At 40.2% G+C, this 14,836-nt stretch overlaps 1 protein-coding gene across 1 annotated transcript in view; it reads left to right on the forward strand.

Annotated features, from left to right (window-relative positions):
* The window catches only part of MYRFL (myelin regulatory factor like), a 121,689-nt gene that overhangs the window by 60,967 nt on the left and 45,886 nt on the right, over positions 1 to 14,836 (forward strand). Inside the window, exons 7-10 of the mRNA XM_068561076.1 lie at positions 3,233 to 3,428; positions 5,433 to 5,509; positions 6,684 to 6,794; positions 8,842 to 8,932. Of these exons, the coding sequence (XP_068417177.1) occupies positions 3,233 to 3,428; positions 5,433 to 5,509; positions 6,684 to 6,794; positions 8,842 to 8,932 (475 nt within the window). The remainder of the gene's footprint in view (positions 1 to 3,232; positions 3,429 to 5,432; positions 5,510 to 6,683; positions 6,795 to 8,841; positions 8,933 to 14,836) is intronic.

Consider the following 14,836-nt stretch of genomic DNA (forward strand, 5'->3'; position numbering starts at 1 on the left):
GCAGTGCTAACTCTCAAAACTAAATCCAAGTATTTGAGCTTTGATGCCACCCCTGACCAAATGGGATGCATCAGTCAGAAAGTGTGTCTTACTCCTTATATTTTGCATTTTAACAATAAATTGTTGGGACATGGGTTTCTGGCCTTCAGGAATCCAGACTTGTAATTCTAACTCATAATTTACCCACTAAATGATAGAGGAAGAGGGAATCTTTCTGAGATCACATGCCCAGTTTAAACTAAAAGCTGGAAAATGGAGATTTCCCAAATCATTAACATTTAATCCTGCAGTTAGTAAAAAATTCCATAGAATACTTTTGGGGGGCCACATTAAATTGTTAGCTGCCCCAACATCTATGCTGCAAATCAGTATTGTCAATTTATTGTCAATACAGCCTGCAGCGATCATAGCTGATGGTGGCTTTATATTAAGAGACTGAAATCAAACCATACAAAATATCCTTAAACTGGAAAATTTTCATCCTATTCTTATGCCATTATAGTTTCAAGAAATAAATGTGGACTTATGCATTATTGCTCTTAAACATCCTTCAAGCCTTCTCTTTATTCCTTAGGATATAATTTACCTACCCAACTCTTCTAGAATTTTCATTGATTACAAATGCCTTCTTGAAACACTGAAGCGTGTTAATGGTTAAAGAATAGGATTTTCAATTAATAAACATAATATGAAATGAGAAACGCTGGGCTACAAACCTGAGGGTCTTCAGGGTATTTTCCAAACTCAAATATAGCTTCATTAAGAGCAAAACTTATCACTAGGACTTTTATGTTGGATGAACTAGACGGAAGAAATCTTTTCCCTAAAATCTAAGGATTTAAACAGACTTTGGGAGTTGGTTTCTTTAATAGGAGACAAAAAGAAGCAAGTTGCTACTTGTTTCATTGAAATGTCACAACTTGTATCTTTGCCACTGTGTGCAATATAAAAAGAAAGGAAGGATCCATAGATCTTGGTTTTGAGTCAGCCTTCATTTGATGATTTTTTGGCGATTCTTCCATATTCTATCCTAAGTACGAGAACCAAGGTATGAAACTGTCACACATATACACAGTATTTTAATTGAAGCCTGTAATGCTTCCTAGTCTGTATGTATTTGAGTTGATCAAGTTTTCAAGGTAACATTTATCTCTCTTCTTACTTGAGTAGGTTTTTAAAGTTTATTTGGACAGCCAATCTATGCGCCACTGATCTGGAAAAAAAGGAGAGCACAAGTAGTATCAACTCAAAGGTGTAGAGGCAGATTTATTTTGAATGCTTAGCCGTAATTCACTTTTCTTAAGCAAAAAAGGAAGGCAATATTCTTCTGGATTAGAACTCAGGCCATCGTGAATTCACTACTCACATCACTGAGACAGAAAATCACTTGTCTCTTCTTAGATTATTATGTCTAACTTGTTACAAAAATATCATTTTCCTAAATAACCTAAAAGCAATAAAGTTAAGGGATTAAAATTTTATTACATCTTTTTTTGGGGGGAATGATATTTACAACATGTGTTAAAAAGAGCTTTTAATAGGCCAGTTTAGTTGACTTTATAATTAACCTTTGATATCAAAAACAGAATTGCTACTCTTAGGTAGGTAGAATAGTTTCTATAACCAGAGATTTGTGTTTAAGATTCAGAATACTCTTCAACTGTATGGGTTCATTTAGTTTCTGCTTACAGCTCTCCCTAAATTTTGGGCTAATGCTCATATATGAGCTGCAAATCTTACCTTCTTTCCTTAGAGTTTTTGACAGTGAAACATGGAAGATCACAGAAAGATATTTCCTTTTATTTTTCTCAACCAAGATAGTTCTTACTACCCTCTGTAGTAAAATGTATACAATTCAATCCATCCAGCCTTTCCACAAGCAAATTACAGATTAGTTCTAGAAACCTGAGTCAATATAAAGTTCCCAGATGGCATAAGACATGTGGTCTTTATCAAATCCTTCATTCAGTGGTCTTTCCCTTTGCTGCTGGCGGGCACTGTGGTTGTCGGGCCTTTGATCAGCTTCTTGAGGGTAATCAGTGACCTAGTGAGTTGATCCATTGGTGAGGTGCTTAACTTGCAAAGAACACAAACCCTCTTTTCCCAGGAGACCCATTCATATTTTCTGTCTCTGAAATTAGAGGAAAATTTAGAAACTCGATGTTTTTCATTAAATGGCAGCCATCCAAATTGAGATCCCAGGAAGCAAAGATTCACAGAGTGACAGAGAGCTAGCAAAGCAGTTAAGTACTGCCCTCCTCTGTGTGTTATCTGAGGAAGGAGCTCCCTTCCTGAGGAACATTTAGGAAACTTGATGCATTAAAAATCATGTTCCATATCTACAACGTATATGGAAAAAATTACCAAAGGAGTTTTCAACTTTTATATTTTCTTCTCTACTTGATAATGTTACACGTTTAATAGGTTTTATTTTTATTAACATTTAAAAGTATTTAAATAAACATATAATACACAAAGTATTGCTATTGAAAATGATTTGATAAAACAAATAAAGCAACAGTCTGATCAGCCACCCCACCATCATCCCATTTTTTTTTTCTTGCAGAAGTAAACAGCATAGTAGGTATTCAGTGCTATTATCAGATCAGGAAGATAAAAAGGAAATGACCATACTTTAGTGAAAACATGTTTTCAATCAGTAGTCTGACTGGCTCTGGTTACTCTGGTTTAAAGCTATTGCTGGTAGTTCTGACCAGTCTGCTTTTTCCATATGACTACCAGGAGGCTGAACATTCATTCATCTGAGTGATATGCATTCATTCATTCGTTTGAGTGTGGTGTTGCTGATGAAATTAGAGATTTTTTTTTAAGGAGGAAAGAGATGAATTCTATCCCAGGTATTTCGTATGTCTGATTAATGTACTAACTTCTCAACTTCTAGCCTACGCCTTCCTATTGTACAGTGGAGTCAAATTAAAAAAGTCTAGGGAGCACAAAGGGAAAAGGCAGGCTGAGGAAACAATGCTTCCATTTGGCAGGAATTGTGCCTCTTCCTCGTGAACATAAAAAGCTGGGAGAGAGCCAGCTGTACTCTGAAATACTATTTTCATTTCCTTGGTGAAAATTAACGAAAATTGATTAAATATAACAAAAGGTACTTTCCACAATATATTTTCCTGAAATATTTGTATAATTATAATTAATATTGTTCATGAAAGAAAATGTGTAGAAAATATTTGTAAAACCGGTTTCTTGCTTCCACTTTTCATAGACCTGATATAGGCTATCGAGTTGTTACAGACAAAGGATTTAATTTTTCACCAGCAGATGAAGCTTTTGTTTGCCAAAAGAAGAACCATTTTCAGATCACCATCCACATCCAAGTTTGGGGAAGCCCAAAATTTGTCAAAACCCAAATGGGTCCAAAGCCAATAGAAATGTTTTACTTGAAAGCTTTTGGGATTAAGGTAAGTCTTTTATTTAGTTCAATTTAATTCAGCCAGCATTTACTAAGTGTTCCAGTTGTCTGTCGCTGCATAACAATCTATCCCCAAACTTAGCAACTGAAAATAATAACAGTCATTGATTTGGGTCACACATCTGCAACTTGGTCAGGGCTTGGCTCTGACAGCTCACCTCTGCTCAGGAGTCATCAGCTGGGGCAGCTCATCTGGGCCTGGATCCAGTTTCCAAGATGGCTCACTGACGTGTCTGTCAAGTCTGTGCTGGCCATCAGCCAGGAGCTCACAGGGGGCTGTAGCTGGGAGGCCTTGGCTCTTCTCCATGTAGATTTCTCTGTAGGACAGCTTGTGCTTCCTCGCAGCATGGCGGAGGGCTTCTAAGAATAAATGCTCCAAGACACAGGAAATGGAAGCTGCCGATTTCTTAAACCTGGGCTCAGAATCTGGCAGAACCTCACTTCAAACTACAGTTTTAAAGTTTTTTAGTGTATAAATCTTGCATTTCTTTTGCTGAGTGTAGTTATTTTATTACTTTTGATGCTGGTGCATTTTCACATGCAGTAAGTTCATAGTGTTCACCGAACTCTCAAAGAGGTCTCTAACTTAAAAAAGCCAAGCTAATCTAGTCAATGCCCCCTCTTTTCTAGTTTAACAGAGGGGAAAACCAGGCCCAGTAAAGTCACACAGTTCATCCAAAATATTAAATGCTAGAGCTGGGATTAGAAAGCAGGTAGGATGACTGCTGAGCGATCAACGAGTATTTATTACATTATTGCCTCAGATCCAGCTCCTTAGGGTGAGGAACATCCATTATCTGCATATTTTTTTTCTGACCTGGGCTCAGGCACTGAGTCTCCCAAAGTGGGGCTTGACTGCTGAACACATCAGCTGATCTTGCTCCAAACCAAGCTCTAAAAGAAAACCAATCCAAACCAAACCAGAATAAAACAAACAACAAACAATAACAAAGTATATTTTTCTGATTATGGAATTAATATGAGTCCATTGTGAACATAATAGAAAAGTATGAGGAAGAGAGAAAATTCATTCGTATTTGGGATCCACCACTTGGTAGCCTAGTTTTTCCTCATTTTTTTCTATTATTAAAATTAATCTCATATTGGTAATATTATATTGTGAAAATGGCATTATATAATATTAAAGTCTATAAAATATTATTTACAAAGATGATATGGTTTTCCATTATATCGAGATACTACCGTATTAATTCCTGTATTATAGTAAATTTTGTTTATTTCCAATTTTTTATTGTCATTGATAAAACTGCAGTGGACAGCCAGGTACATCCATCCTTGTATGAGGATAAATTCCACAAGAGGGGTTACACATGGAACATACGATCGGTATTAAAACACTTGATGTTGGTGGCCCAGTTGCTTTCCGGAAAGACTTGTTACTATGCAAATACCTACAAGCCATATATGATAGGGCAGATCTCACCAGGCCCTTGCCACTCTCTTCACTAATAACAAGAGTTTGTAGCAACTACTGAATAAATGCCATTCCTATATTTTATTTATTTTATTGTTTTCTGTTGTTTCTTCTTATTAGAATACAAGCTCTGCAAGGGCTGGGCTTTCTGTTAGTCTCGTCTTCTCACCTCTGATGCCTAGAGCAATGCCTGGCGCACAGCAGGTGCTCAACAAGTAATTATAAAATGAATGACAGAATGAATGAATGAATGAGTACATGTATCCTTTGAGCTGCCTTGCTCCTGTGTTTTACTAGTCCACTCTGTATTCCCTGTTTACCTGAAATCCTCTGTTGTCCTGTGTTTCTTTGTTTAGTTCTACAGGTATTTCTTTCTTTTCTCACCAGTAACACACTGCTTTAAGGTGCCCTACATCCCTTCAGCGACTTGCCCCTCCTGCAAAGTGCCTAACATGATGCCTTGGGAAACTTTAAGTATTTGAAAATTATTTACTAATGAACTTTTTAATTAATAAAGAAATTAATTATTAAGTAATTACTTTTTGTTGTTCTACACAGGTAGAGGCCACCAATCAAATAATTGCTATTGAACAGTCCCAAGCAGATAGAAGCAAAAAGATTTTCAATCCTGTTAAGTAAGAATTTCTTTTCTGAATTCCCTTGTGAATGTTTTGGGAAGAAGGCCTATTGCCAAATTTATTTTGTTTATTTAAAATGAATTCTGCTGTAGGATCTAAATTAGTAATAATATGTTAATATTATGAACACATGCTTATCAACAAAAGTAGGTAAAATACATTGAAATAATCGCAAAAAAAGTCTTATAAAAAGCTCCACTTTAAGGTCATCATTATTTATGTGATCATTTATTACTGACAACCTTGCTAACAACTTGGGTTCCTGGAGATAGATTATGATTAGATCTTCCTTTTAATTTTTCATTTAAATCAGCGTGATGCTGATTGAATTGATTTCAAGGTTCTGGATCCATGCTGTGCTTACAATTCATTTTTTCTTGTTTGTTTTTTAAAGCAGTGTTGATAGATTGCCTAATGGGTTCCAAAATAGAAAGCATACAGGACTGGGATTATTCAAAACAATGCGGTGGTCCAAAGCAATATGGCAGTAAAGCAAGAGGTTGCCCTATAGAATGAATGGGATTTGCTTTTCGACTGATTTGGCTGGGATGATTTGACCCTGAGTCAATCCTATTTGGGGGAAGAAGATGGTCTTACAGCCTGGACAGGCCAGCGGGAGCTCAGCCTGAAGCTCAAGCAGGAGCCGCAGTACAGACAGCGCTGATCTTGCCTGGTGCATCCGGGTCTCCCTCGCTGCAAGGCTGTGTGTGCTCTTCCTCAGGAGCACGCTGCCTTCCACAGCCAGGTCAGGAGAGGGCAAATACGTGAAGGAGATGCGAAGGAGTTCGTGAGGAACCTAGAGGAACCGCTTCAGTCAGGAGGCGAGTGCTCTAGCAACCGTGGCACAGGTGAAACAGCTTTTCTCCTGTTGTCGCGGTCAGAGAGCCTGTCTGTGGGAGAGTGTGTGACCCTTAAGAGTCCGAAACTCCGGGCTTGAGCTGCTGCTGGATGAACGTTTCTAACTATTCAAGAATTAATCCCTGGCAGCCATTCCTGACCAGGCTGTGGGTACTTAAAATCAGTGTTTACTAAATTTACTAAAAATCAGTGTCCTGCACAGTGTGATGAGAGCGGGGGACTGAACATACCTGAGGAGCTAAGAATGAGTCCCATATGATCAAAGACTCTGTGTTCTCTTACAGTCTCTCGGTATTTTTGTTGTTTGTTTTAGAATCAACCTGTTGGCCGACCAGGTAACCAAAGTAACGCTGGGCCGGTTACACTTCAGCGAAACCACGGCAAATAACATGAGAAAGAAGGGAAAGCCAAACCCTGACCAGAGGTACTGGTGTGGTGTGTATGCCTCAGGCTGGCTGGTTACGTTACCTGACGGCCCAGGGCCCTCCAGCGGCCCCTCTGATCCTCTTGGTCCTACCAGCCGGCAGGCCGGGCCTCCCTCAGTTGCTTCCCTCCCTTCTCTGACTCCTTCCGTTTGTTGACCCATCTCATTTACCCTTAGACATCTTTCTTCTTCCATCCTCACTGCCCACAATGCCTCCTCTCCTGCCCAGCGCCCAGTCATCTTGTCTTGATTCTCTCCCTGATCCTCTAGAGGGACCATATGTTCATGTCTCAAGGCTGGCCGCGGGTTGAGGATTGACTGCATTTCTTGAATTCCGTGTGCTGGCCACTAGTTTAATGACCCGAGCCCTGCAGCTCTGCTGTAGCATTTTTTTGAAAAGAAAATAAATTTGCATTAATGATTTATACCTGTGGTTCTCATAATGTGGTCCCAGGACTAGCAGAGATGGCATCACCTGGACACGTATTAGAAATGCAAGTTGTCAGGCCTCACCGAGAACCTACGGGATCAACAACTCGGGGTGGGGTCCAGCAATCTATATTTTAACAAGCCCCCAGGTGATTTGATGCATGCAAGTTTAAGAACCACTGGTTTTAGAACATAGGTTTTGGAGTTGGAGGGAATTGAGTTTGAATATTTCATACTGCCATTTACTAGCTGGGTGACCCTGAGCATGGAACTTAACCTCTCTGAGGTTTCCTATTCTGTAAAATGGGGACAATATCCATATTTTGGTTGTTTCGGGGTGCTAAATGAAATAATGTAGGTAAACTGCTTAGCCCAGTGCATGGCACATTTTGAGCACCCAGTAGGTGATGGCTAATCATCATCATCATCATAACAATTACTACTATTACTGACCTGCTTTAGATAAAGGGGAGAACTCTTGCCCTCTAGGGATTAGAGACTTCAGAGTGTTACAGAAGTTGGTGAAGTGTTTTTTTTTTTTTTTTTTTTTTTTATGCAGTTCTTAAAGCAAAAGCTTTTCTGATAGGAATAGTTTTTATTTTGACTTTCAAGAAATGGTCTAATAAGGACCTAACTGTATAGCACAGGGAACTCTACTCAGTACACTGTAATGACCTATATGGGAAAAGAATCTAAAACAGAGTGGACATATGTAAATGTAGAACTGATTCACTTTGCTGTACACCTGAAACTAACACAACATTGTAAATCAACTATACTCTGATAAAATTTTTTTTTTTTTTTAAACATCTTTATTGAAGTATAATTGCCTTACAATGGTGTGTTAGCTTCTGCTTTATAACAAAGTGAATCAGTTATACATATACAATATGTTCCCATTTCTCTTCCCTCTTGATAAAATTTTTTTTAAAAATGCATCATGCTTTATAAAAAAACAGAAAGAAATAGTCTAATCTTAAAAATGTCTCATTAATGGTACACATGAAGAAGCAATTAAAATCACAGTGAGGAACGTTGCCTTGATAACAATCGGAAGGGAGGGTTCTGGTCTTTGACTAAAGTCATGGCCAGAGGATGTGAAAGGTGCAGTTTCCATGGCCAAGAGCAGATCAGGGCGGGAAGGAGCCTGTGTGGCTGGGCAAGCCCTGCTGGGTCACCATCCATTATGGCCTAGGATGTGTGGCTTGGATGGCTCTGGATGAGGGGACCTGGAAGGTGGCTTTCTGTTGTGCAAGTGTGCGGGAGCAGTGCTGTGTGGAGGGCCCAGGAATGCAGCAGAGTAAGGTCTGCACCAGGCCAGCGCAGATGGGCTGATCCCAGGCCCCCAGCAGGATGTCTGCTCAGTGAAGGCTGCTTTGGGCCTGCAAAACAGCTCACACATCCCTCAAGCCGGGCAAAGGGCAGACCCAGGACAACAGCGAGTGAATCACCTCCTCTCTGGTTTCGCAGGAGGGGCAACTTAGAGCAGAAGAGAAAATCTTTAAATACGCAAACCCATCTGGGTAAATTCACTATTAACTGTCGGGTGGCATTCGATTGCACAAATTATGTCTCTGTTTCCTGATGTGTTGGCATTGGTCTGCTATTTCTGAACTAGATACTTCATGTTGGTGGTCGGACTGTATGCTGCTAACCAAGACCAGTTCTACCTGTTGTCTGCTCACGTCTCTGAACGGATCATTGTAAGGGTAAGCTCAGTTCTTTGACTTTTCTGGATCCCACATGCTTTTTCACCTGTAAGTAGACTTTGCATATTCAGTGGAATGCATGAAGTATGCAGTTTCTTAATTGCCAGTGATGACAAAGATAATGATAGCAATAGCAGATACTGTTATTTTTAGTGTTTACGCAGTGGCTCTCAACCAGAACTTTTGTCTCCCAAGGGTCATTTGGCAATGTCTGCAGACAGTTTTGGTTGTCACAAGTGGGGGTGCTACTGGCATCTAGTGGATAAAAGCCAGGGATGCTGCTCAACACCTTATGATGCACAGGACAGTCCCCACAACAGTTATCCCTCCCCAAACGCCAGCAGTGCTGCAGTTGAGAAACCCTGGTTTTTACAGTATGTTCTAGGCACTGGGCTAAATAATTTCTATATGACATCATTTTACATTGTTTCATTTTTACATTACATTCTTTATACCCAAAGGAGCTCAGGCTTAGGAGGAAGAGAAAGTCATCCATGAGCACAAAGCTGATAAATGATGGAGCCCGGGTTATAAACCAGTTCCTCTGACCCCAAAGCCCACAGGGTAGGGAAAGAGGTAGGAAGGCGTTCCATGCCCCAAAGTGATTGGTGACCCCGGGGACATCTGGGCCACTGCGCAGCACGTAGTAATGGCTCAGCACGTTTAGCTGAATGAATGATTGGTCACAGCTGTGGACGGGAGTCTTGGCAGCCACAAAAACATAAAGCTGTTGGCAGCTGTAGCTGCATCTGTGAGGGGCCAGGCTGGCCAGCACAGAGAATGCCAGGGGCATGAGGTAACAGGTAACCACAGGCCTCGCAGCCCTGGGAGGGACTGCTTTGTTACAGATCTTTGAAGTGGCACAGGGGGACATGCACACTCCAGTAGGGAAAATGGTTTACGATGGGCACGTCCACTTACATCGCTGTTAAACTTCGGCCTGGGGACAAGATCTGCCCATCTGGGGAAGTGAGTCTTCCCTTGCTTGCCTTGAGCTATTCTGAAACAAAGGACCCTCTGTGTAATTCTTCTAGTCAATAAAAAATAAGCCATCTATTAGCGGAACTCTTGACACTGCGTCTCAGAGTTTCAATGGAAGTAAAGTAATGATGGAAATGAGGTAAAACACTGATGGTGAGGGCCGGCTATGTGCCTGCCAGCATGCACGCCCTGGGCTGTGTTTTTATGGGGCCTGATCTAAGCTGCGGCAAAACAGCCTCCTTTGGGGCAAAGGCAGGTGGGGTCCCCTCCTTTGGTCATGAGCCAAAGGCAGAGGTTCCTGCCCTTCCCTCAGAAGGGGTCAGAGTGGTCTTTGACGCCTTACCTGATGTAATCTGGGATTGCTTTGCTGCGCTAACAAATCCGATTTAAGTCAAGTCTGGAAACCTAGGTTGCTTACTTTTTCCGATTCCTCACAGGAAGGAATAAAGACAGACAATGCCTTTCTTTTCAGAGTTAGGGTAGATTGGATATCATGAAAGTGCCTCTCTGAGCTGTGGAATTCATGCTTGAGTCAGGCAGTCTGCTAGTCACCTGCATACTTTAAATAATTTACCTGGTGTTGAGGTTTCTCCATTTCCTGCTGACAGCCCCTGCAAAGCTATACTTTGGCTGCCGTGCAGGTCTACACAGCAGCATCGTGAGAGGGGCCACACCCCTGGACCTTCTGTTACTGGAACTCTCTGTTAATGGGCACCTTCTCGTATCCAAAGCACAATAATTTCACTCATAATGATGACTTTGAGAAGTTGAAAGTTTCTGCAATTTATGTTAAGTATGAATACTAAAAAAAAAAACAAAATTAGTATAGATTTGGTATCATATTATTCACTACGTTTTTATTTTAAAAAAATGATTGCATTCCAGATTCAATGGCTTTCTTCCAGCCATAATTTTTGGCTAAAGAGAATACCCTATTCTATATGTGTGCTGGGTAACACAAGGGTTACCTTAAGAATGAGGAAAAAATGATAGTAATAATATCTTCCCCTCAAACTGGAAGTATCTTACTGATATTATTTCATTCTAACCCCAAAATGCTGAGTGAAAATGAATGCAGACTTTTGAGTTTGTTTAATCATATAATGTTTAAACCAACCAAGAGAAAAACTGAATTTAAGAAATGGCATTATTGGTTGAATCAGTGAGTTTTAGAAATGTCCCCAGAGCACACTTCTTGCCCCTGAGATTCTAGAGGGCACTAAGCAGGTATATGTGTCATGGGTTGAGCAGAGGGCAGTCCAGTCTACATTCTATAAAAAAGCTAGATGTGCCCTCTTGGGTCATGGTCTGGGTCTGTTAGTTTGAGTTCTAGAATGAAGAAGAAAAACGTGACAATTAAGACACCGCAAGACCTGACCACATTACATGGAGACCTGCAAATTGCATTCAGCAGATCCAGATTCATTTTGAGACCTAAGAGTCATTTCTCCTCATAGCAGAAGTTAACATAAGGGCAATTGTATGAAGGCTGGAGTAGATGAATTTCAGGGCTCCAGGAGGGGTTCAGGAGACCAGGCTTGTCAGAATTCTCCTTGGAGAGAGGATGGTGGGCAGGACCCAGCAATTATTCATCCGGGTTGTCAATCAAAACAGCTTTGGAAATATATTTTGGTCCCATACTGTATAAACTGACCAATTTAATGGAAATTAAAATTTACTCCAAAGAACAGATTTATTTCCCAGGTCTTTGCTTTGGGGAGCATTCCCCAGCAGGATTCCTTCAGATTCTCCTTGTTAATGACTAGGCTTTCCTTCAGCTCTACTTTTCTTCTAAAACACATAATTAAACCTGGTTTGAAGTGTTGCAAGCAGGAGGGATGATTATTTTTGTCTGCCTTTCAAAGACACGCCAGGGTTTCCTAGTTTTGAAAACTAATAAATTATTCCAGTTATTTTCCAGAATAATAGAAATGGGCAGGTCCCCCAAAAGTCCTCCCTTATTGCTCTGCAACCGCAGGGTCATGAAGGTGGGAAACCAACACCAAGGGTCAGGAGAGACAAGGGAAGCAATGCAGTTGCAAGGATGGCAAGGTATTGGGGGAGAGCAGAGCCATTTCAGGTACCATCTCAGTTTTCACTGGCTCTTGCCCATTTCTGACCACAAATCTCCCTTCCCCCTCCCAACACACTAGAGCTACACACACACACACACACACACACAGACACACACACACAGACACACACACACACACACACCCCTCTTCTGGAGTTCAGTTGAATTTTTATTTACCCAAAGGGATCAGTGTGTGGAGCAATGTCCGTTTCACTCTGCAGTTGGGATTCAACAGAACCGTCTACTAACAATGGAAGGGGTAACTCATGACCCCTTTCATAGTAGCATGGAAGTAGTGTATGACATAAAGAAGTCCTTCTTAAACTTTATGGAGAATAAGAATACCCTGGAGAGCTTGTGAAAACACAGATACCTGGGTCCCACCTCCACAATTTTTGATTCAGTGGGTTGGAGATGTCTGAGAATATGCATTTCTAACAAGCTTCCTGGAGACGCTGATACTGCTGGCCTGTGGACCACACTTAGAGTAGCATCGGTAGATAGCATTTCTAGGCCCATTTTCGATAGTCTTTTCAAAAGGTACAAGAATGAATTTCCTATGAACGGCCTTCCTCAGCTCAAGCTTTCCTATTATGCTCTTTGACTCCTCTTTAGAAGCCCGAACAATGGTAAAGCAAAGAAATTCCAGCTTTCCATTCCAAACTTGAATGGCCTCAAATTACTACTAGTGTTTCCTATTCCAGGCATCTGCAGGGGGCACCATTTACATTGCATTCTTTGTGAACAGAGTTCCCTCGGAATTGTGCAGCTCTGTAGATGCGTCACTGAGGAGAGCAGATTCATTGACTGTAGGTTGAATGGTTGTTACTCTGCACAGCAGAGTGTGTGGAGGATGAACTTGAGACTGTTCATCCTCATTTTTACGAAGTGTTCATGCATACGTGATTTCATTTAATTCCCACAACCCCATGAGATAGGTAAAGAAGACACTATTATCTTTATTCTTCAGGGGAGAAAACTGGTACAGAAAGGTTAAGTAACTGTCCCAAAGTCACACAGCTAGTTTGTGTCACAACATAGACTAGAATGTTCGGGTCTTCCCTAAATATATGAGGCTGTGGGATAAATAATAAAAGTATTTTAGAAACTTTAATTCATTCTGATGTTTGATAGCAATCAACCACTATTGGGCCACATCTGAACACAACTTCATGACTCCAGAATGTTTTTCTGTGATTCCATTTCAGTTTGCTTTGACCCATTAACATTCTGGATACCAGAGAAGGGAAGTAAGTTCACACACTTTATAATAACATTTCCCATTACTGATGAGGACTCCTCCTTAGGGCTCTATATTTAAAACGTTGTAGATCTGTGACCCTTTCCAAAATGATTTGAACATGTTTTAGGGATTTGAGTTTTCATTTGATGAAATCCAAGTGAGATGGTTGTAATTGTTCCCCAAAATCGAATCTACTTATATCTGCCATTCCAGTACTGTCAGGGTACAAACAGGATAATAATTATCCCAAAGCTCATTAAGAAAAAGAAAATCCATCACTGTCCTATTCTGTTTCCTTGAAGTGGCTCATTATGTTCAGAGCAGAGGAAAATACATCAACATTTTATATGGCATACCTTTGGATTTAGTTGATTGCTCGCTATAAAAGGATTTGAGTCAAAGCCAATTTGCCATTCACAACCAAGGAGGCTCTAGGGATCTTGCAGAAAAGCTCTTTGTTCAAGTGAATTCACACAAAATAATGTTCAAAGTTGTTACTTTATATTCTTTCCCTGCTTTTGTCTATCCAGTGTCAATAGTTGAGTCTTCCAAGCAGCTCAGGGTTCAGACAGGTAGGAATGAAACAGGAAGTTGCACACACCTAAGTTTTTTAACTGAACCCAAACTTAGATCTAAACTTTGAGATTTCTTTTAATTATTATTTGTAAATTGGTAACACATGCCTATGGTAAAAACATTCAAATAATACCAAGAGAGTAAGAGAAGGATAGGTCATAATTTAAAAAACAAATTAATTTCGTTGTGAGGATTTTGATGGATTCATAGATCCCTACTTAAAGATATGTGGAAATATATTCAGTGGCAACGGGGAAATGGGGAGGAGGGAAGGCAGTACAGTGGAGAATTCTTTGGCAAAAAAATTTATTTAACAGTAAAATCTCCAGAACTTTCTCTAGTCTAATAGATTCACTTGGATTCTCTTTGAAGACTGAATTTAGCCAGGGGTTTTTTAGGCAATACCACAAAACTCAAAGTTAGAATCATTATCTAATAATCAAAGGAAGCATAATCGCAGCTCTGGAACTTATTAACTTTGTGGCCTTGGGCAATTTGTTTATTCTTTCAGAGTCTCAGCGTCAGTAAAAGGAAGATAATGGTCTTATCTCATAGAATTGGGGTGTGGATTAGCACACAACAAATGCAGCTGTTACAGTTCTTCTGTCAGAATCATCTGTGTTTAGGGAATAGCTGAGGTGTATTAAATATATTTGTATTGTCATTTGCTTGTCAACTGTGTATGAAATCATAAACATGAAGGTGTTTTGAAACTATGGAAGGGCTAGCTAAATGCAAGGGTTTTTCTGAAATTATCTGAGCTTTAATAAACTTGTAATATTTTCTGATGTAATATTCTGGTTTTAAATCATTATTATTATTCTCCCTGAAAAAATACTCATTTTGAGTTTTCTTCTTCTTCCTTATCATCCACCTATTATAACTGATACATTCTCAATTCCATATAGAGACTGGACATTGCAAACCATGACATGCTGAGCTTCTGCTGGTGGGGGGCAGAACAGATAGGGGAGCCTCCCTGGCTCTCCTGGGGTCACAGTTATTCGGATATGTCAGAGTGTCCCATCCA

The sequence above is a fragment of the Eschrichtius robustus genome, chromosome 13 (genome assembly GCF_028021215.1).
Source record: "Eschrichtius robustus isolate mEscRob2 chromosome 13, mEscRob2.pri, whole genome shotgun sequence".
Lineage (NCBI taxonomy): Eukaryota > Metazoa > Chordata > Mammalia > Artiodactyla > Eschrichtiidae > Eschrichtius > Eschrichtius robustus.